Here is a 20,261-nt window from a genome sequence, read left to right as displayed (position 1 = left end):
TTTTTAAGGGTGTGCCTGCTCCAGACAGCAGGTTTAACTTTTAGTTTGACTTCCTGTGTGTCCGACTGTCTTCACCTGCGTGCTGTTCCCTGTCTGTCTCCTATCCCCAGTTAGTTCCCGCTGTTTACACAGACCTGAGTTCCCTTCGTCCCTGTCAGTGTGTCCTGGCCTCACTCCTTGTTGTACTCTCTGTTAACCCTGTGATGCACATTTCTCCACATGTAGCACACTTCTGCTGTTGTTTCTACAGTTGAGTTTATTAGGAGAGTAAACACATTTATCGTCATGCTAATAAGCTGAAGGGAGACAACAGTTTCACAGCTTTAGATCATTGATAACATCCAACAGATTATCAAAGGCTATTGTTTTGCAAAAGTGTAACGTTAAAGGATCCTGACCATTTCCTTTAATTACCTTTTCCCCCTATGTAACAGAACCTTTACTTTGAAAATTAGGAATTTCCTGACACTCTGTTCCTCGATTAAGAAAATAATTGGCCTTTCAGTGACCCCAGTGTTGGTGTTTGTCACCTGGAGTGCCCACAGACAGAAACACAGACACTGACAGACTCGTGGATAACTGGCTTTAAATGCGAGCGGGTTAACTTCAGTCTTATAATCATAATTAACCACATATATATTTTTTTAACACAAAACGAGTGAAATCACGAATCAGGTGAACTCCTACACACTCAGGTGAGCCCTCTGACTGACCAGCTGTGGCAGATCCTCTCTGACTTTGCTGAAGTGCTGCTTAATCTGCTTCTTCTGGCTGTCGTAATTTTCCTCATAATAAATCTTTAACCTTTCAGAAAGTGGGAAAAGGGCAACAGCAATCGCTGTACTTGAACCCTCTTCTGAAATAAATTTTTTAAAACGTTCCATGTCCAGGTCGTATTTATTCTCCATCTTGTGCTTTTCGAACAGCAGCTCAAGATCGCATTCATACACAGAGATGAGAGTCTCCACAGGTCCGCAGGTCTGTAGCCCTCCCAGTCGCACCAGGTGGATCCGCACCTGGATGTGGAAGGCGGCTCCGTTCACCCAGGCCCTCAGAGCTCGTGACGACATCTGTCCGTCCCTCATCATGGAGTTCTTCAGCTTGGTGAGCGCGGCGCTCAGCTGGTGCTGGATCCGTCTGATGTTGTTTATGAGCTCTGCGTCATCATTCGTGTGCATCATGCATCTCTTCAGACACTCGTCAATCTGATCCCACACCTCAGAGGCCTTCTCCTCTGCAAAGACGCACCGCAGAGCCTCCTTTGTGCTCTCTGAGCTTGAAATGATGTCGATGAAGATGGCGAAGGCCAGCGCTCCGAGCCCCGCCAGCTTGACACTACCTGACAGATCAGCCAGCTTCTCAGCGAGATCCTTGAGCCAATCATCAACGGGATGGCTCTGCTCTTTGGTCTTGCTGAGGTGCTGCTCGAGGGCATCTGATGAAGACGTGCTGCAGAACTTCACTATGGCTTCATTCACCATCAAATCTGGACGTTTCACGCACGTCTTCATCATTTTTCTCAGAGCCTCCTCTGTATTCTTCTTCTTCATCTCTCTAGACATTCTCAGATCCATTCTGCTGCTTCGCTCTGAAACATACAAAAAGTGAGACTGATGAAACATCTGTGACATGTCTGAACCCTGGAGGCTTCCGGGTCGTCCCTGGGCCTCTGCAGGATTTCACCTCTAACAGCAAACACAGGAGCTCTGTGTCGTGAGCTAACGTGCTGTTTGATAAAAATCTTTTGGCTAGCTCGATGCTGTCGTGCCATAATGAGCTGCCTGATCCATGAAGCTCAGGTGGTTGTTTTTTAGATTTCGCTTCACCTTAAACAACAAATAAAGCTGCAGCAGCTTTGTGCTGTCAGCTTCTTGCAGATCTTTGTCTACTGCGAGTCTTTTCTGAAACACGATCCATCTTTGAAAAAGGTCGTTAGAGACGCTCGCTGCTTCTCTGCTCATTTTCATCTGAGTAAAATACACAGAGCTTCGATCAGATTATCAATATTACCTGAGAGGATGAGCTGCTCAGTGTTTATCAGGATCCTCGATGTGGACTCAGAGGCTTCAGCTGCTGAGTCAGACTCACAGAGGAGGAGCTGCTGCTCTCGTTCCCTCCTTCTTTCCTCTCCATCATCATATCCAGGATACAGCACTGATCACAGGTCAGCTGAGTCTGTGCTTAAATATAGGCTTTGGATAACGTTCACATCACTGCATCTGTTACACCTGAAGGTCTGATTGTTGATTCACGTTAATGATTTCAGTGTTTCATGACTCGACAGTCCAAACTGTACGAACAGTTCTGACGTACTCGTGTGTGTGAATATTGTGGCTTAAGTCAGATTTCTGGCCTGTTCAGTATCAAAAAGGCTCTTTGTAACGTCGAGCCGATGTTTTCAGCCAGCTCACCTCAGCAGCTGCCAGCAGAACCGGACCAGAGCTGGTTAGCTTATGTGCTATTTTCATGTTAAATATTAATCAGCCTCTTAAATGGACGGACTGCTGCTTTGCTGTACTGTTAGGGTTACACTCATGTGTACTCCTGTAATCACCTCCTTATGGGTGTCTGCTCTCAGCAGAGACTTTGACTTTAACCACACTTCTAATTTTCTTTGTCTTGGTTTAACTTAGCATCCCAATGAGACCCAGTCAGATTATTATGTTGGTGGTCTGTGCTGAAGTGATGCTGATTAACGGCCTCACTGTTGCTGAATAAGACTTTATTTTAAATAACTTGTGCTATTGTGAGAAACTGGATTTCATTCTTATCTCTGAAACTTATTTTTGTGCATGATCTCTCCCATCTTCAGTGACCATGACTCAGTCTTTTTCTCAACTTTGTATTTGTCATTTTCTTCTCAATTATTTTCAGTTTTCCTCTGACGTCAATGCTGAGCTCTGTGTTTCTTCTTCTAATCAGTACTGGACTGTAATAAGGGAGTGCACATTACTAAGATTTTATAGTCTCCTAAATATATATTCATGTAAACATTCTCATGCTTATGTAAAGCACTACATGGATTACAGTGTAAAATATTTCACTCTACAATCACAGATACATCAGCTTTGTGCTTTTCACGTGGCTCTGAAAAGGTTCCCGAACAACAAAGCTGAAGGTTGTGATCAGTAAGACAAAGCTGTGCGTTTGTGTGACTGATCTGATGTGGTCACAGAGCGTGGAGCTTATGCGCTGTCCATGGTGCTGAAATTAAAACGCTTTATTCTGAATGCAATAAAACTTTCTGTTTTATGAAAATGTATTAAGACAAATGCATGATGAGAACAAAAGAAGCAGCACAGTTAGAGCAGTTCAAATCATCAAAATATCAAATGTCCCTGTGCCTGACATCCACGCCTGTGTTTGTACAGCCTGTGGGGTTCAGAGTGTTTCAGTCTGTGATTATTCTTATTGATTATAACTTTCTTTCTTTTTACCATCTGTTCTTTCATTGTTGTCTTGTGTGTTTAAACTCAGTCTGTATTGCTATCAGTTGCATTTTCATATTCTATGATCGTTTACTGTGATTATTCCTAGCTTTTATTTCTTTGCACAGTGCTTTGTTATGTAAAAGTGCAAAAATACTTTATAAAAACTTTACTTAGTGAATGTGCTGAAATTGTTCTAAATATAATAATATAATATCAACAAATTTCTGTCGCTGACTCACTGAAGCTCATCTTTGGAAACGTACAGTTCTGATGTAGTGCAGCAAAAACTATAATAAATATTAACCATAAAGATGAAAAACAAACCAGGTGATAGTGAAACAGGACTTTTAAAGGTTTGTTCCCCTGAACCTGAAGAACAGGAACACACGATTAAAGACGTGACGCTTAATTTTGGTCAAACCACCACTAGATGGTGCTGTGGCGGCACTGCTGCTATTTTAGACTGAATAAATCCACGAGAGCAGCAGAGACGCTGCAGACTCCAGACAAACAGCTCAGAGTTCTGCAGTTTATTGTAAAAGTCAGTTTGACACTTAACAGATTTTTTCTTGTAACTGCTGATCAATTATTCTTTGTTCATTGCCCATTAAATCACCTGCTGAATAGAAAAGTGCAGACCAGTTCAACCACCAATATTAAACAAAAACAGTTTAACACTGAAATTATCCAATAATTTTTGCAACATCTATATAAACTAACATTATGGTGCAATAGAGTCTCCTAACAAAATCCTCAATATTCAGGAAAATGAAGAAGTGCTTTAAACTGTGCAGACAAATGTCTGACAAACTCATCACAGTGTAACTTAAAGCACAGTGCTGGCTCTCACTGAGGGACATTTGCAGCCGGCATTTTAAACTCTGGGTGAAATGGGGTCCATGCAGTTCTTAAGCATGTATGCAAATGTTCATTACTCAGCTGTGAGCGAAGTTTGTTTTTAATCATGCTAACAGCTGAGAAGGCTGATTCACAACTGCATGTGGATCAAAACATGGTTAAGGTTTACTCTGCAACTTTGGTAAGTCCTGGAAACGTAGTCTTTGGCACAGTCTGCATCCAGCAGGATCAGACGCTACACATTGCTCCTGTATATCAGCTTGTAAATACACAAGTTTCATTTGCAGAGAACCTCCATCCACCCATTTATAGACATGCACATCCTCCTGTGAGAATGCAGTGATATTTTTCACTAGAAAGGGATTCTTCATGAAAAGGTGGAGCTGACCTTCCAAAGCGAAGCCATCAAAGTGATCCTTAAAGTTTTCAGTCAGTTTTTGTACAAATGCAGCATGTGAGGTAATGTTAGCAGCCTGGATTTCTTTCACTGAGGGAAAACGTGCACAGTCCTGCTGAAGATCCTGTTTTAAAATGTCAAGTTTTCTCTGAGAAGACTGGACAGCTGTCATCACACACAGAGCTGTTCTTTCATGATAATCACAAATGGAAATCATTGAGGTGTGATGAACAACAAGAACATTCTATCCATGTTCTTCTTCTCCTCCAGAAACTGCAAGAGCAGAATGGCCTTGTGACTTTGTTGTTGTGACAAAAACGGACTTTACATGTTTTACCTCTTTAGTAAACTTTTGCAACGTTACGGGTTGTGTGAACACTGTGTCATGTTTGATAAGCAGCAGTCACTGAACTGGGCCTTGTATGGCTGATGAAGCGAAGGTGCATCAAAGGATCCGCTGTGGCATTCCCAGTACCAGTGTGATCGTGTATTCTTCCTACTATCCTGCTAAAGTTTCTGCTGCCTCCTCTCAACCACCGAACACAACCCAACGTCACAAGGCCACAAGCCGAAACGCGTTGGTCCTCTTTACTTTTAAGTGTTGCTGGAGTCCCTGCGTTGGAAACCTCCACCCGCCCCACTCCTGCTAAAAAGGTGACAATAGATTTAAGAGCAACAGCTGAGTCTTTGATTTGATTTATTTTCTGCTGTGTTTTACTTGCATCTATTTGAAAGAGTGTAAACACAAAACATGATTTTATGTTATATGCTGGAATATGCAGAAAATAAGTTTAAATGTTAAAGAATTTCTTCAAGTCAGTGATAGGTGCATATAATTAAATTTTTGCTTAATGCAACATGTGTAAAGTTAAAAGATTAAAACTAATAAAACAATTTTTAGAAAGAGGTTTTCCATCTGATTCAGTTTTATATGATGGATTATGCTGAAAGGTCTGTTGCTTTGTTACATATTCAGGTTGTGTATCATGGTTTTAAAAAGTAACTAATTACTTTTGAAAATAAGTAATCAGTAAAGTAATGGGATTACTTTTTTGGAGAAGTAATCAGTAATTACTAACTAATTACTTTTTTCAAGTAACTTGACCAACACTGGTCGTAGCCCCAGAAGCGTGCCAGCACTCGGCCTTTGCTTAGTTACCTGACATTGCGGTGCAGGAGTGAGTCGTTCACCTGTGAAGCAGGTGATGCTGATGAGATGAAGAAGCACAGAGAAGGTTAACAAGTTCAGTGACTGTATTCATTGCCTCTCTGTATTCCTCTGAGAGTGAGGAGCATAGAACAGGCATGTGGATAACACAGTGGTATGATAACAGGTTCGGGTTGTCCTCTTTTAGTCGAGTAACTGCTCCTTTGACCCATCAGTGGTAATAGAGACAACATTTTTCACACTGATCTCTCTTTCAGTTAACTTTTCTTTTGTTTCTGAGTAAATGTCCTCTCCTCTGCACGTTAAAACATCCTCCACAGAAGCTTAAACTCTCTTTAATCCGACATATACCAAAAGCTGGGCATTCACATCTGCTGATTCATCAGCTGCTAACGCTATGCATGGAGCACTTTGAACAGCACAGTCCAGCTGGGTCTGTTCATTTTGAGATGACAGTTCTCCTCGCCATTTTGTGTTTGTGGCAGCCACGGGAATTTGCTTCACCTTTTCCTAAAGTTGTTTTCTTACTTTTCCATCTAAAAGTGTTTCTGCTGCAGCTTCCATTCACTCTTTATCATTTTCGAGTCAGTGATTTATTCTTCTTGTTCTACCGTCAGACCCAGGCGGACAGTTGAAGTTCTTATGTTTGGTTTCATAACAGCTCTTCAGATTTCCACTCTTTATAACTTTATAAGTATTTTTGACAAATCCATCTTCTTTTACTCACTCATCCACTCAGCAAGCGCAAGCTCCCAGTAACCTAGTAACCTATCAACCCGCATACCCACAGAGCTTGTTCTTCTTTGTCATTTTATTGGCAGTGGGTGGTGCATTACCTCCAACAGCTGGCTGGGAGAGTGGACCAGCATGATGCTAACCTGCATACCTGCCTGTCGCGCCGGTTCAAAAGTCAGCCACGGCAGCTGGCAGGAATAAAATATCCAACTACACGTTAAATGAGAAACTGCTTTGTGGTCCAGACAAAATCCTCTTGGGGTCTGGATTTGGACCGGAGTCTAGGAGTTGGGGACCCCTGTTGTAGTACCATATCACCCTATTAGAGCACTTCGCTCTCACACTGCAGGCTCACTTGTTGTTCCTAGAGTATTTAAAAGTAGAATGGGAGGCAGAGCCTTCAGTTTTCAGGCCCCTCTTCTGTGGAACCAGCTTCCAGTTTGGATTTGGGAGACAGACATTATCTCTACTTTTAAGATTAGGCTTCAAACTTTCCTTTTTGCTAAAGCATATAGTTAGGGCTGGACCAGGTGACCCTGAATCCTCCCTTAGTTACACTCAAAAAAATCTGTTGTTGGATGAACACAATTTAATCGTGGCACCTTTTTCCACGTGATTTAACCAAGTTTTACTATTCATATCTGGCTCTTCCACAGCACGTCTTTTATGTCTTCTTTCTCTCACCCGAACTGGTCACATAGCTGCCCCCTCCCTGAGCCTTGGCACATCTTGTGGCTGCAGAATAAGCAGCAGCTCAGGAAACAAAGTGTTTTCAGTTTTACCCACAGAGCTGCAGAGCATGATAGGACCCGGGGATAAACTGGAGCAAAGGTCATGCTAATATCACACACAGCAAAGAGCACATGTTTAACAGAGAGGACGGTAACAGAGGGAACGATCAGGACAGTGAGCTGCAGTCATCACAGAAACACTGTTTACACAGACTCCCCAACATTTTGTCAGTGTTGTGTAATCTGTGCCGAACACAGAACAGAGACGTGATAAGAAAACCTCTGATCAAACATGATGAATCCTCAAGTGTCAGTGAGAATAACAGAAAGGGAAAAGTGCGTCATTTGTCATGAGAAGTGGGGCTCAGGAGGTGGAGCAGGTCACCTGACGATAGAAAGGTCGGTGGTTTGATCCCTGGTGCTCCAGTCTGCATGCCAAAGCATCTTTGCTGGTCATGTTACTATGGTAACCCAGAGGAGTTTAATATGATAAGTATTAATTTATTCATTAAATGAGACAATCAGTCAAAAGTCAATCAGTCATTTTTAATCAGCAGTGTTTTTGGAATCATCAGATAAATTTAACACAAAACCAAAAACACTGAACAAGTGTGTAAAGTTTCTACAGCCGTGTTTCCACTTTTCCTCTCTCACTTCTTCCTGCTTCTTCGTCTTGCTCTCCTCTCTGGGCAGACATGCTTTCACTTCCAGCAGCTGAAACATGAACGAGGCCATGAGCTACACTTTGCATGTTCACAGTGATGCACGTGTTTGTAATTTAACAAGATTATAACTGATGATGCTGTGACAACATGTTCTGTGGTTGCAAAATAACTTCACCACAGCTGATACAGAAGAATAAAAACACGTATTTTAAAGCTATAAGTTTATAATTGAATGTTATCAAAAGTAACAGAGTTACAGTGTAAATGAAACACATTCACAGCGCTGTTTGCTACGATGAGTCACCGTCCTGGACTTCATGAGTGTTTAACTTCTTTGAGTCGTTAAGTTTACGTCTCACAGATTATTCTGGAACTCCTGTAGGTCGACTCCTGGTCTTTGTGCCCTGCTGCTTCCTGTTTTACTTTGGTGAGCTTGTGCTCCTTGTGTAGTGTCTTAAATTTTACTTCCTTTGTCTCTTAATCAGTTCAGCTGTGTTCCTGGGCGTTTATCAATATGCGTACTTGTGCGTACTTGCGTTCTCGTGTACTCGTGATACGTCATCAGTCGGAGACCAAGTACTGTTCCAATTCGAAGTACGCATCAAGCCGAGAACGCGAAAAAGTCCCGGATGTGTTCTCGATCCGCCCGTTTTATCGAGCATGCATCAGTGTAGACTTGGGACAGCTATATATCCCAGAATGCATTTCGTCCAAAACTCAATAGCAGACTCCCGGCACATCGTTTTCAACCCCCCACCCCCCCCCCCCCCCTCCCCCGCTCGCGGACTTCTCACTACTCAGGTTAAAGAAACCCCAGCAGCTGTCTATAGTATTGAGTGTCCACTAGAATAGAAATAAAAGCGTTCTAACATCTCACCTGCTTGTTTTTATTAAGGTATGTACACGTATGTACATGTACACTATTTTTATTAATAGAGGTTTCACTACTGAGGTTAAAAATGATATATAAGTCACTTAGATCACTTCTAAATGTTAATGTTTGGTTTATTTCAGTGTTTTATTTGTTCCTGAGTAAACCGGTTTGGCTGTGATTAAAGTTAAGCTTCATAACATGTTACTCACAGTTAAATTAAGAGGGGACGGCAGTAAAAACTCCGGACCTGTGACATCATCACGTACGCAGGTGTTCCAATTGTACATATCGCGAGTCCGTGCTCGCGTTCTCGGCGGGTACGTACTCCCGTGCGTTCTCGGCGAGTACGTACTCACCGAGAACGCGAGTACGTACTCGCGTACTTGGGCATTGATAAACGGCCCCTGTGTGTCTCCACTGCCTGTTTTCCTCTGTTCCTTGTCAGAGCATCTGTTCAGCTGTCCTTGTGTCTATATGGCGTTATTTTTGTGCCTCTATTCTGAGCGCATGTAAAAAAAATTTGCAAGCGCAAATGTTGAACTTTGAGGAGAAAATTATTTTGAGCGAAGAAAAGTTTAATTTGAGTGAAAAAAAAATCATTTCTGCGTGCAAGAAATGCATTTCAGTGTTTGCTGTTATCCATATACACACACAATAACAGCCCCTCTCACTCAGGTCTCTACTCTGTGTGCTCACAGACATCTGCCGACCTGCTCTCAGTGTGTCGTTTGCACTCACAACATCTTTGCTCCCTGCACACTTAATAAATGTGCCACAGTACCAACCAATCACAGACTTGAATGCAAGAATTCTGATTGGCTGTTACGGTCTCCAATCAGCTTGCTAGCTACTGCATTCCGCAAACACGGTCCAGAATGTAGCTAAATCCATTGGAGTGGTTTAGTTTAAACTAGATTAAAACCAACAATGGTCTTAAAAAATGATATATTTTAAAATAAAATAATGAAACATACTAACCAAAAATGCGGAATGCAGTAGCTAGCAAGCTGATGAGCACTGAGAAACACTGAGAGCAGGTCGGCAGATGTCTGTGAGCACACAGAGTAGAGACCTGAGTGAGAGGGGCTGTTATGGTGTGTGTATATGGATAACAGCAAACACTGAAATGCATTTCTTGCATTTGCGCTTGCACATTTTTTTTTTAAATGTGTGCTCAGAATAGAGGCACTAAAATAACGCCATAGTCCTAGAGTTTTTTAGTTCCTATTTTGTGTTTTTGCACTTTTGCAATCCGTCTAAATAAACCGCTCGTTTCCTGTTAAGCTCATTTCCTGCCACTGTTGTCTGCATCACTCTATGTATCACCGAGTCTGTTACGGTCCTGAGTCTGTGGACTCAGTGTTTTTCTGTTTGTATTAGTTTTCCTTGATTTCATGATGTGTTTTGATTTCTGTCGCTAGTATCCCTAGTTCCTTGGCATTTCTTGTGTTCTAGTTCTTAGGTTGTGGTTCTGTTACTTCTGTTCAGTTTCCTGTTTTACTTTGAAAGTCTGTGTTCTATGTCAGTGTGTTGAGTTTCGCCTCCCCTTGTCTTGTGATGAGTCCCAGCTGTGCTCTCCTCCTGTTTCACATTCCCTAATTACCTCAGTATGTATTTAAGCCATGTGTTTTTCCCTGCCTGTTGTTGCGTCCTCCACGTTTGTTGTGTGTGTATTCATGGTCGTCTACCTTCAGGTTAAAGTCATATGCATTTGCAGTCTAGTTAGTTTAAGTTGTTGTTTATATATTGCCAAGCGTGTCTCACGAGCAATAAAGCTGCCGTTTAAGTTAATGTTCTGTCTCCGAGTCCTGCACGTGGGTCCAGCCGCTGACAGCCACACAACTCACCGTGACAGAGTCTGCACATCACTCATGACACGATGTAGCTTTGGTCTTCTGTTTTTTTTACATTAGCGTTAATAATTTGAAACCAAATTTAGTTTTAACCATAGAGCGTATAAAAGATGGACATGGTGTTTTTTGTATTGTAAGGTAAAGACCCTACATCACTGTAGGGTCTTTACCTTACAATACAAAAAACACCATTAGTAAAACTACTAATGTTAGCCACCTTAAGCTAGCCTGTTACCTTGGTAACATCTGTCTTGTCTTTAGTAATTAGCTTTAAAAATGAATAAATTAAAGTTTGATGGTACCTTTAAGATATTTAGTCAAACATTTCTCTATGAAGAAAAGTTTCAGACGATCTCATTGGGAAAATAATCCGTAGTTTTCAGTAGTAAAAGTTGTAGTCATCACTAAAACCCCCCAAACCTCAGGGACAGGGTTATCCTCTGAGGAGCGTGAATATAAAATCCCATCGTTGGTACTTCAGTCTGGACCAAAGCGACGCGCCAACAAACACCAACTCACACCGACAAACTACAAGAACCACAAAACACATGAACAGTAACAGAGTCTGGTTAAGATGTGTTGTAGTGCACCTGTGTTGTGACGCTGTGATGTGGTCCAGTTGTTTCTAAAGCAGCAGAAGATCAGAACAAGAAGAATGAAGGGCAGACTCCTCAGGATGAAGATGACAGTCGATGATGAAGGAGCTGAAATTCACACAAAACAAAGCTCAGCTCTTCATTTGTTCTTTATCATCACCGTAGTTTCACTAAAACAAAACCTTTTTTAGTAGATTCACACACTCACATGTTTCTAAGCCAGTCGTCACAGACGTCTGTAAGTTTGAAGGTTTTCAGCTGACAGACATTCAGGTAGTTTAATTGCTCTGGTTTCGATGATTCTATGGGCCTGTCTCAATATGCGTACTTGTGCGTACTTGCGTTCTCGTGTACTGGTGATACGTCATCAGTCGGAGACCAAGTACTGTTCCAATTCAAAGTACGCATCAAGCCGAGAACGCAAAAAAGTCCCGGATGTGTTCTCGATCCGCCTGTTTTATCGAGCATGCATCGGTGGTGACTTGTGTGGACTTGGTACAGCTAAATATCCCAGAATGCATTTCGTCCAAAACTCAAACGCGGCAATGGCGGACCAGCGTGGCTAAAAACTTTTAAATATTACTCTTTCTGGGTCACAAAATAAACTTTTAAGTTATTTTCAAGCGAGAATGTAGCTGTCTAAGCTTCAAATATCTGCTCGATTTATCAAGATATCATATATTTCCAAACATGCTCCGACGTTTTCAGAGACGTCTGTGACCCGCCAGCTCCATAGCAGACAGCGAGGTCGAGGATCACTAGAGCCGGCGAGAACAGCGGACTCCCGGCACATCGTTTTCAACCCCCCCGCGGTCTTTTCGCTACTCAGGTTAAAGAAACCCCAGCAGCTGTCTATTGTATTGAGTGTCCACTAGAATAGAAATAAAAGCGTTCTAACATCTCACCTGCTTGTTTTTATTAAGGTATGTACACGTATGTACATGTACACTATTTTTATTAATAGAGGTTTCACTACTGAGGTTAACAATGATATATAAGTCACGTAGATCACTTCTAAATGTTAATGTTTGGTTTATTTCAGTGTTTTATTTGTTCCTGAGTAAACCGGTTTGGCTGTGATTAAAGTTAAGCTTCATAACATGTTACTCACAGTTAAATTAAGAGGGGACGGCAGTAAAAACTCCGGACCTGTGACATCATCACGTACGCTGGTGTTCCAATTGTACAAATCGCGAGTCCGTGCTCGCGTTCTCCGCGAGTCCGGTCTCACCGAGAACGCAAGTACGTACTTGCGTACTTAGAATTGAGAAAGGGCCAATGTTTATTAATCGTCCCTTCAGACGACCAAAGGCTGCCACATGTACGGTAACAGCACAGACACGTAACAGACTAAACTTTTATGTGACAGCGTTTAATCTGTAAAAGGAGACGTTCACATATTTTGGAGGCGTGTTGGTCACCAAACTCAACTTTGTGTATCAGCTGTTCACTTACTGGAGCCTGTGTGGTTGTTGTAGTCAGTGACATGCATCTCTCTGACTGTGACGATGGTCCCATTTCCTTTAGACTCAGTTAAAGATGGAATCTCCACAATCACTCTACAGATGTATGTTCCTGAATCCTCTGTTCCGATGTTTGAAATGTTCAAAGTTGAGCAGATCTTTGCCTCCTTTTTCAGAGACCCTTGAGATTGATTTGGGTAGCTCTCTCTCCTAATTAGTGTTTGATTTTTCAGCCAGGCCACGCTGAATCTTTCAAACGTTTCTGTCCAGCAGCAGGTGATGTTTACTGTCTCTCCCTCCATGACAGAAACATCTGGAGTCTGGGTCACAACAAACATGCCAGATGAAACAGCTGCAAGAGACACAAAAATGTGAGTCAGTACAAGAGACTAGCATTTAAATACATTACAGTGACTTAATGAGTGTTTTGTCATAAAAAAAAGAAATAAAGATCATAAATAAAGATGACCATGTCTTCAGGTTTTCTTTTAAACCAACATTTAAAAAAAATGCAGTTGTTGTCACGTCTCATTTCAAGTCATAGGTTCGTCCTGCTGCTTAGGGCTCTGAACACCGACATAATGAGGGGAGAATTACAGACTTCCTACATACATTAATTTATCACTTATCAATAAAATGTTGCATTACTTTTCAGCAAAGAAATTAAAAAGAACGTAAGTATGAATAAATATAAATATGGTGTTAAATTCTTAGGCTGTGTTTCTACTCACTCCAAGATGAGATGGTGCAGAACGAGGTGAGAAGCAGACTTCTTAGCACGAGCTTCATGTTTGCGGACTGTTTCATTACCGTCACTTCATCTCTGAGTCCCTCCCACCACCCACTCAAACATACGTCCACAGCAGAAACATCCTGTGTGCTGTTATCTTTAAAACATCTCTGGAGACCCACAGCTTCTGTTCATCCCTCAGACAGCACTCAGCTATAGAGCAGTTGTGGTTTAGACCACACACCTCTCTCTTCTCACGGCTGATGAAGGTGATTCAAAAATCCACTTTTATTCTGTTCCTAATACAGAGAACATAAAATCTGATCACAGTAAAGTAAAAGACCAGAAAAGAATGAGTAAAAATATATTTATGATAAAGAAGTCTCATTAAAGCTGACTGTGAGTTAGCCTTTGTGGGAGCAACATCAGGAGATGTGATCTTGGTTGATTCTGTTATCTTGGTCACTGATGGCTTCAGACAGCATGAGTGACGTCATTAATGAAGTGAGACGGACTCTTTCAGACTCAGGACTCACCATCTGATCAGTGAGTTTCTCCAAAGCCCGCTGTAATCGTGCACGCCTGCTTAAAAGAGAGCTGATATTAAATCTATTCATCTCCTCCATTTCTCTCTGATTTGGCCCAGATCACCATCTCCGTGTCTCAGATCTTCTTCCTCCCTGTCTCTCTCTGTCCCCTCCCCCCGTCTCGCCACCATGGGGCGCTTTCAGCTGCTCTGCTCCTCCACTCTGGAATTCCCTTCCTCCTGATATAAGGAATATCACTTCCTTCTCTCTTTTTTAAGTGTAGACTCAAAACTCACCTGTTCAAAATAGCTTATCCCACATAACCTCTCCACTCTGCTATTTGAAATCTGTCTTACGATTTTATGATTGTGTAAACTTCTTACGTTGATGTTGCTTTCATTATTCAGCTGTGTACAGTGTCATTGAGTGTGCTGAAAGGTGCTTTCAAATAAAATGTATAATAATAATAATAATGATAATAATAATAATACATCATTAACACAAAAAATATCACCCCTGCAGGGATGACACCTGACAGGTTCTCTTTAAGTGCACTGTTCCAAAAATAAATAAATATCAGTCCTGGTTTGGGACATGTCCAAGCACAAAGGCTGTCATGCTCTTAGAAAGACAAAACAAACAAAACTAACCGGCAGGATCAACCCAAGAACACAAAAAACCATCAGACAGATTAATGACGCTGAAGTTTCCCATCCTGGTGGAACAATATGGGTTATTAGAACTTCGGGTGTCATGACGGCGCTGCACTGACTGTTTCTGGCTTGAACTGGTTACTGATGTTTACTTGGTCTGAACTCAGACCTAAGAGTCACTGCCCCCGTTCATTTCCCCCACATCATATTTACTGGTTGCCCACAAGTGCTCAGAGTAACATAGTAGATGTCATACTTCCACCTGAATGCACAGAGAAATGTTCTTGTTGGCAGCTGCACAGTTCACACAACAAAAATGTTTGCTGTTATTATTATTATTATTATTATTACTGTCAGATGAAACATCTCAGTGTTTTATTCCTGGAGTGTTTCTGCCCCGGGTCTGTACTGTTACTCTCAGTGTGTCTGTGTGTGTGTCTGTGTGTGTCTGTGTCTGTCTGTGTGTGTGTCTGTGTGTGTCTGTGTCTGTGTGTGTGTGTGTCTGTGTGTGTCTGTGTGTGTGTCTGTGTGTGTGTCTGTGTGTGTCTGTGTGTGTGTCTGTGTGTGTGTGACTGTCTGTGTGTGTCTGTGTGTGTCTGTGTCTGTCTGTCTGTGTGTGTCTGTGTCTGTCTGTCTGTGTGTGTGTGTGTCTGTCTGTGTGTGTGTCTGTGTGTGTCTGTGTGTGTCTGTCTGTGTGTGTGTCTGTGACTGTCTGTGTCTGTGTGTGTGTGTGTGTGTCTGTGTGTGTCTGTCTGTGTGTGTGTGTGTGTCTGTGTGTGTGTCTGTGTCTGTGTGTGTGTGTGTCTGTGTGTGTGTGTGTCTGTGTGTCTGTGTGTGTGTGTCTGTGTGTGTGTGTCTGTGTGTGTGTGTGTGTGTGTCTGTGTGTGTGTGTCTGTGTGTGTGTCTGTCTGTGTGTCTGTCTGTCTGTGTGTCTGTCTGTGTGTGTGTCTGTCTGTGTGTGTGTCTGTGTGTGTCTGTGTGTGTCTGTGTCTGTCTGTGTGTGTGTCTGTGTGTGTGTGTCTGTGTGTGTGTGTGGCATTCTTCTGTGTATTAGCATGTGCGCTTGTTTGCAACGCATTCTTCATTGTGTCAGCATGCGTGTGTGTGTGTGTGTGTGTGTATGTGTGTGTGCATCACTTCCCTGTTCTGGTGTCTTGGGCAAACCACGTCCTGCAGCTGAAGGTCCAGCTGCAACACACTGTGAGATAAACTGCACACACACAGTTTGTTTGTTTGCTGATGTGTGTTGAGTTCATCGAAACGTTGCATTTCAGATGAAATGCAGCAGAAATGCTCCCTTTATGCTCGCTCCTCTTCTGTAGGGCCAGTTAGATGCTCAACAACCACAAACACAACCTGCACTTGTTCTGGTGCTGTGTCAAAAAAAAGAAAGAAGAGGAAAACACCTCCCACTGTAACTCCTGACTGTGTCACAGTTCTGCAACACCGGCTGAACAGGATTTCCCTTCACGTGTTTCTATTTAAGCTCAGATCGGTTTGATGTTTGGAAGCTCACAGTGTCAAATAATAAACCGACCCAAGTCCATTAAACCAAAAGTGACGAGTCTGTTCTGAAATCTGAGCCGTACAAAGTACAGATATTTGTTTATATATGTAGGAAGTAAAAGCAGTAAAAAAAAAAATCTACTCAAATCAAACACATGTAACCTGGTCTCAAATATCTATTTTAGACTCTACAGGTTAAAAGGATATAAATATTGTCATGTAGAGACTTTATTGTAAATATTTCATATATTTGTTTAAAAAGACAAAAAAGAGTTCAAATGCATTAAAAACGTGTTTAAAATCACACGAAATAGAAGTCAATCATAATTTAAGTGTTCATGGAGTCAAAAGTTGTGAGAAAACCAAAGGTTTGTTATCTAATGTGAAACAAGGAAAACTTTGTATTGTTTCAAGTTGTTTTACAAGTTCATTTTAGGTTGTCAATCTTGTATTTTCCTTTATCCCATTGGTTGATGTAAACCTATTGTCCAATCAGACGTAAGGAAGGCGGGATCTAAGTGAGGCGAAGGAAAAAACACTAACTAAGCTAGTGAGAGTCGGCAGCAGCACGTTACCGGAGGAGGTTGTGTACCAGAGCTAACGGGAGAATAGTAAAATAATAGCCGTGGATGCAGAGTCTACGTTCTACGTTTATGGACTGTTTTACCCTGTGATGAGTGAGTACTGAATGTAGAGTTAATATTGAGCTTAAACGGAATGTATAAGTACTTAAAATGTATGATGCTAATCGCGAGTTAGCATGTTAGCATTTTAGCGCCAGTAATAGCTATGTATGCCGAGTATGTAAGCTACAGATTACTCCATGGAACTAAATAGTAATTTCTAATGCACAGTGGACCGAGAGGAATTCTCTGGACTCTTCTGCTGTGGATAGGATTTCCGTGTGTTTGTCCCAGTGTGCTCAGCAGCCCGGGTATACCGCTAATTCCAACCACGTTGCCGAGTGGAGGCCGCATGGTCACCAACCGAGCCTGCCCCTCAGCTTGCCCTCGCACTTAGGCCAAAGGATTTGTGAGTAGACCTGAGCACGTGCGTTTTGTTTTCTGCTTGTTTAACAAGTGAAGCGGCCATTTGTGTGTTTTCTGGTCCAACGAGCCCGAGCAACGATCAGGCCTGCAACGGTTTCAGTGAGTGAGTTCACAAAGGTTACAAAATTGAACTGAACTTAAAGGGGAATATTTTGGATAAATGTGTTTCTAAAACATTGACTGTGAGTTGTGAAGAGAAGAAAACCTTCAATGGAATTGTAAGGAAACACTTCAATACTTGGAGTATTGTATTTTTTTTTATTTATTTAAATCATATTTTATTTTGACTAAATCTTACAATTTGAATTTAAAGTTTTGTGTTGTGTGATAATTATTACTTACAGAGTTTATAAGTGATAAGGGTTACTAAAAAGGTAAAAAAGAGGTTTAACATGTTAGATAAATTCATTATTCTTGGTGAAGATTAAACAGAACTCATTATTTTCACTAAGTGGAGGCACCGCCAACATTAAGATTTCTAAGTACTAAGGTTAAAACTGGTTAGTTATTGTTTCTCCTGTTTACCAGTAAAATTAAGTAACGTACCCAGGGCCCCGCTCATAGTACTATCACCACCTTAACCGAGGGTTAATCCAGAGCTACTTGAGTTGGGTGCTACACACAGAAACCTGAAAATTCTGGTTAGATACCAAATTTCTAAGATTATTTTAGGGACAGAGTTCAATAGCCTCAGTTTGATCTGAGTTAAGAAGCAGAAAGATGAGTCCACTGTCAGAGGCAGTGAGAAGATCATTTGTAAACTTCACTAATGCTGTTTCTCTGATCAATTGTGGAAGATTGCTCCTCCTCCTCCTCCTGTGAGGATTCTGACCGTTGGTATAACTCGGGTGTGTTGATTGATTTAAATCAACATACTGACCCTGGTTTTACCAGGTAAACTGAATATGCTGATCAATTATTGTTTTATGAAAAACATTCATTAAACACACAAAGATCATGATCTTAGTTTAATATTAAACATAGAACATACTGTTGATGCTTTCAGTGTCAGAAGCTCCGGTTTAAAATGTGTTTCATGTAAAAATGCAGCAGTTTGTGTTTTTACTGCAGAGTCTTTAATGAGCTGCAGAACACAAATGCAGCACTTTGTGTTTGGGCTGAAAACTGAATCATTGCTGCTTTTGTGGAAATATGATCAGAGCTTTATGTGTTAATGCCCACGGGGAGCCCACAGTTTCTCAGCAGCTGTTGAAGCTGCAGAATCAAACCTCTTTGGGCATCATCATCAGCACAAACTGTGTGCCAGCGATGGAAAACCATACAAGAAGCTCCTGTAGGTGGAGGATCATTAGGCTGAAAACCCAAAATGAACCCATCAGAGAGAGAAAACAGGTTCTCTGAAGAACCAGTAAATCCATTTAACGTCACACTGATCTGTTCGGTTAGGGAAGAGAATCATCAGCTGTTACTCTGTGTGGTCTGCAGCTTCTCTGCTCTGAACACAGTCAGACCCAAACAGCAGCCCCATCTAGTGGTGACTGACAAATACAGTCGTACCGCTGTACTCTGAGGGCCTGTTCTTCAGGTTCAGGTAACTCACCTGTTCAAATATTCTCTTTTGCTCATCACCTGTTCTGTGTTTCAGCTGCTGAGTTATACTGAACACCTGTGGTTTTTACTGCAGCACAACAAGACTGACACCAGGGCCCTGTTTCAGAAAGCTGGTTTAGAAAACTCAGAGTTAAAAATGATACTCAGGGTTGAGTAACCCCGAACTGTCCAACTCGGAATATTCGGTTTCAGAAAGGCTGATAACAATTAGTTCAATCAACCCGGAGTTGCTTTAACCCCAAGTTTAGCGCGCGCACGAGGATACATAAAGCCCTGATTAGTGGAGCACAGATTAAGCGAGTCACCATGGAGACGGAGGGAAAGAAGGCGCGGTCAGTGTATTTTACAGCGCTTGAGGCCGAAATTCTGATGGCAGCATATGCCGATAACATGCAAATTTTGCGGAAAAAAAGTAACACAGCCTCAGCTGCAAAAGAAAGGGAGCATGCATGGCAAAACATAGCCGACAGAGTCGGCTATGTTATTTTATTATTTTACATTTACAATTTTTTTTCCTGGGGACCCTGTGACACCCCATTGAAGAGCCGTAGGCTGTGGATCTGTTAAGATCTCACTGTTGGGTTTGTAAGGCCATGTTACTCCTAAATTTCTATCTTGTTCAAAGAGAAGATATAAAACAAAGTTCTAAGCTAATCGGCCTTAGTGTTCTCCTTTTTTTTAAAAAGAATCGCTAAAGAATCGAATCGTTAAATAGAATTGAAAATGGAATCAGAATCGTGATAATCTTATCAATACCCATCCCTATACACTTCACATAAACATCGTCATGAATTCCCTCTGACTTTTGCTGTTTTGCTTCCACCGCGATAAAAAAAATCACACTTCATGCACAGCTCTCTCTCTCTCTCTTTCTCTCTCTCTCTCTCTCTCTGTACTTCAAGAATAGTTTCCCGTCTAAAAATCTGTTTTCTTCATTATTCGCTTGCGCACAAAACTACCGTTGTTTACAGCGCTGTCGGCCGCTGTTGTTTTCCTTTTACTTACTTCCGAAAAGAAAACGTAATTTCTGCTGTTCAATACTGAACAAATTTAAACTTTAAATTAAAGCTGCAAGCAGCGTTACGAGGGCCCTCGCACCCCCGACGCGTCCAGCTATTCCCAACACCTAAAACCAGCACGTCCGATGGCCATTGATGGAATTCCTGCATTTAACCACCAGCTAACATTTCTTTGCTTTGGTTATATTTCTTTAAGAGTTCAAAATGTGTTCATTACATAAATAAAATGTAATTTTCTCTGTAGAACTTCATGGATTTCATAAGCAACACACTGTGGATTCTTTTAAAAAGCAGTTAAAAACTTTTCTGTTCAAACAACCCTTTTGTTGATCTACGTATTTTATATTCTTTACATTATTTACATTTGATCTTTTACACTGTGTATAATGTCTATTGATTGTATTGTTTATTTTAATATTTGTGTACAGCGCTTT

The 20,261-nt window shown here is 41.5% G+C and overlaps 2 protein-coding genes across 2 annotated transcripts; both read right to left on the bottom strand.

Annotated features, from left to right (window-relative positions):
• Window positions 1–311: 311 nt before the first annotated feature.
• Window positions 312–2,139, bottom strand: LOC134625646 (uncharacterized). The gene is made up of 2 exons (XM_063470902.1): window positions 2,011–2,139; window positions 312–1,588 (listed from the first exon to the last, which is right to left on the bottom strand). The coding sequence occupies exon 2, from the start codon at window positions 1,572–1,574 to the stop codon at window positions 684–686; it is 891 nt and encodes a 296-aa protein (XP_063326972.1). The 5' UTR covers window positions 1,575–1,588; window positions 2,011–2,139; the 3' UTR covers window positions 312–683.
• Window positions 2,140–7,942: 5,803 nt separating this feature from the next.
• On the bottom strand, window positions 7,943–13,560 carry LOC134625671 (transmembrane and immunoglobulin domain-containing protein 2-like). The gene is made up of 4 exons (XM_063470927.1): window positions 13,503–13,560; window positions 12,764–13,123; window positions 11,303–11,416; window positions 7,943–8,034 (listed from the first exon to the last, which is right to left on the bottom strand). Exons 1-4 carry the CDS (start codon window positions 13,558–13,560, stop codon window positions 7,943–7,945), a joined length of 624 nt encoding a protein of 207 aa, XP_063326997.1.
• Between the last annotated feature and the right edge of the window lie 6,701 nt (window positions 13,561–20,261).

This window comes from Pelmatolapia mariae, linkage group LG4, assembly GCF_036321145.2.
Source record: "Pelmatolapia mariae isolate MD_Pm_ZW linkage group LG4, Pm_UMD_F_2, whole genome shotgun sequence".
NCBI lineage: Eukaryota > Metazoa > Chordata > Actinopteri > Cichliformes > Cichlidae > Pelmatolapia > Pelmatolapia mariae.
This window is presented reverse-complemented; position numbering and strand designations above follow the sequence as displayed.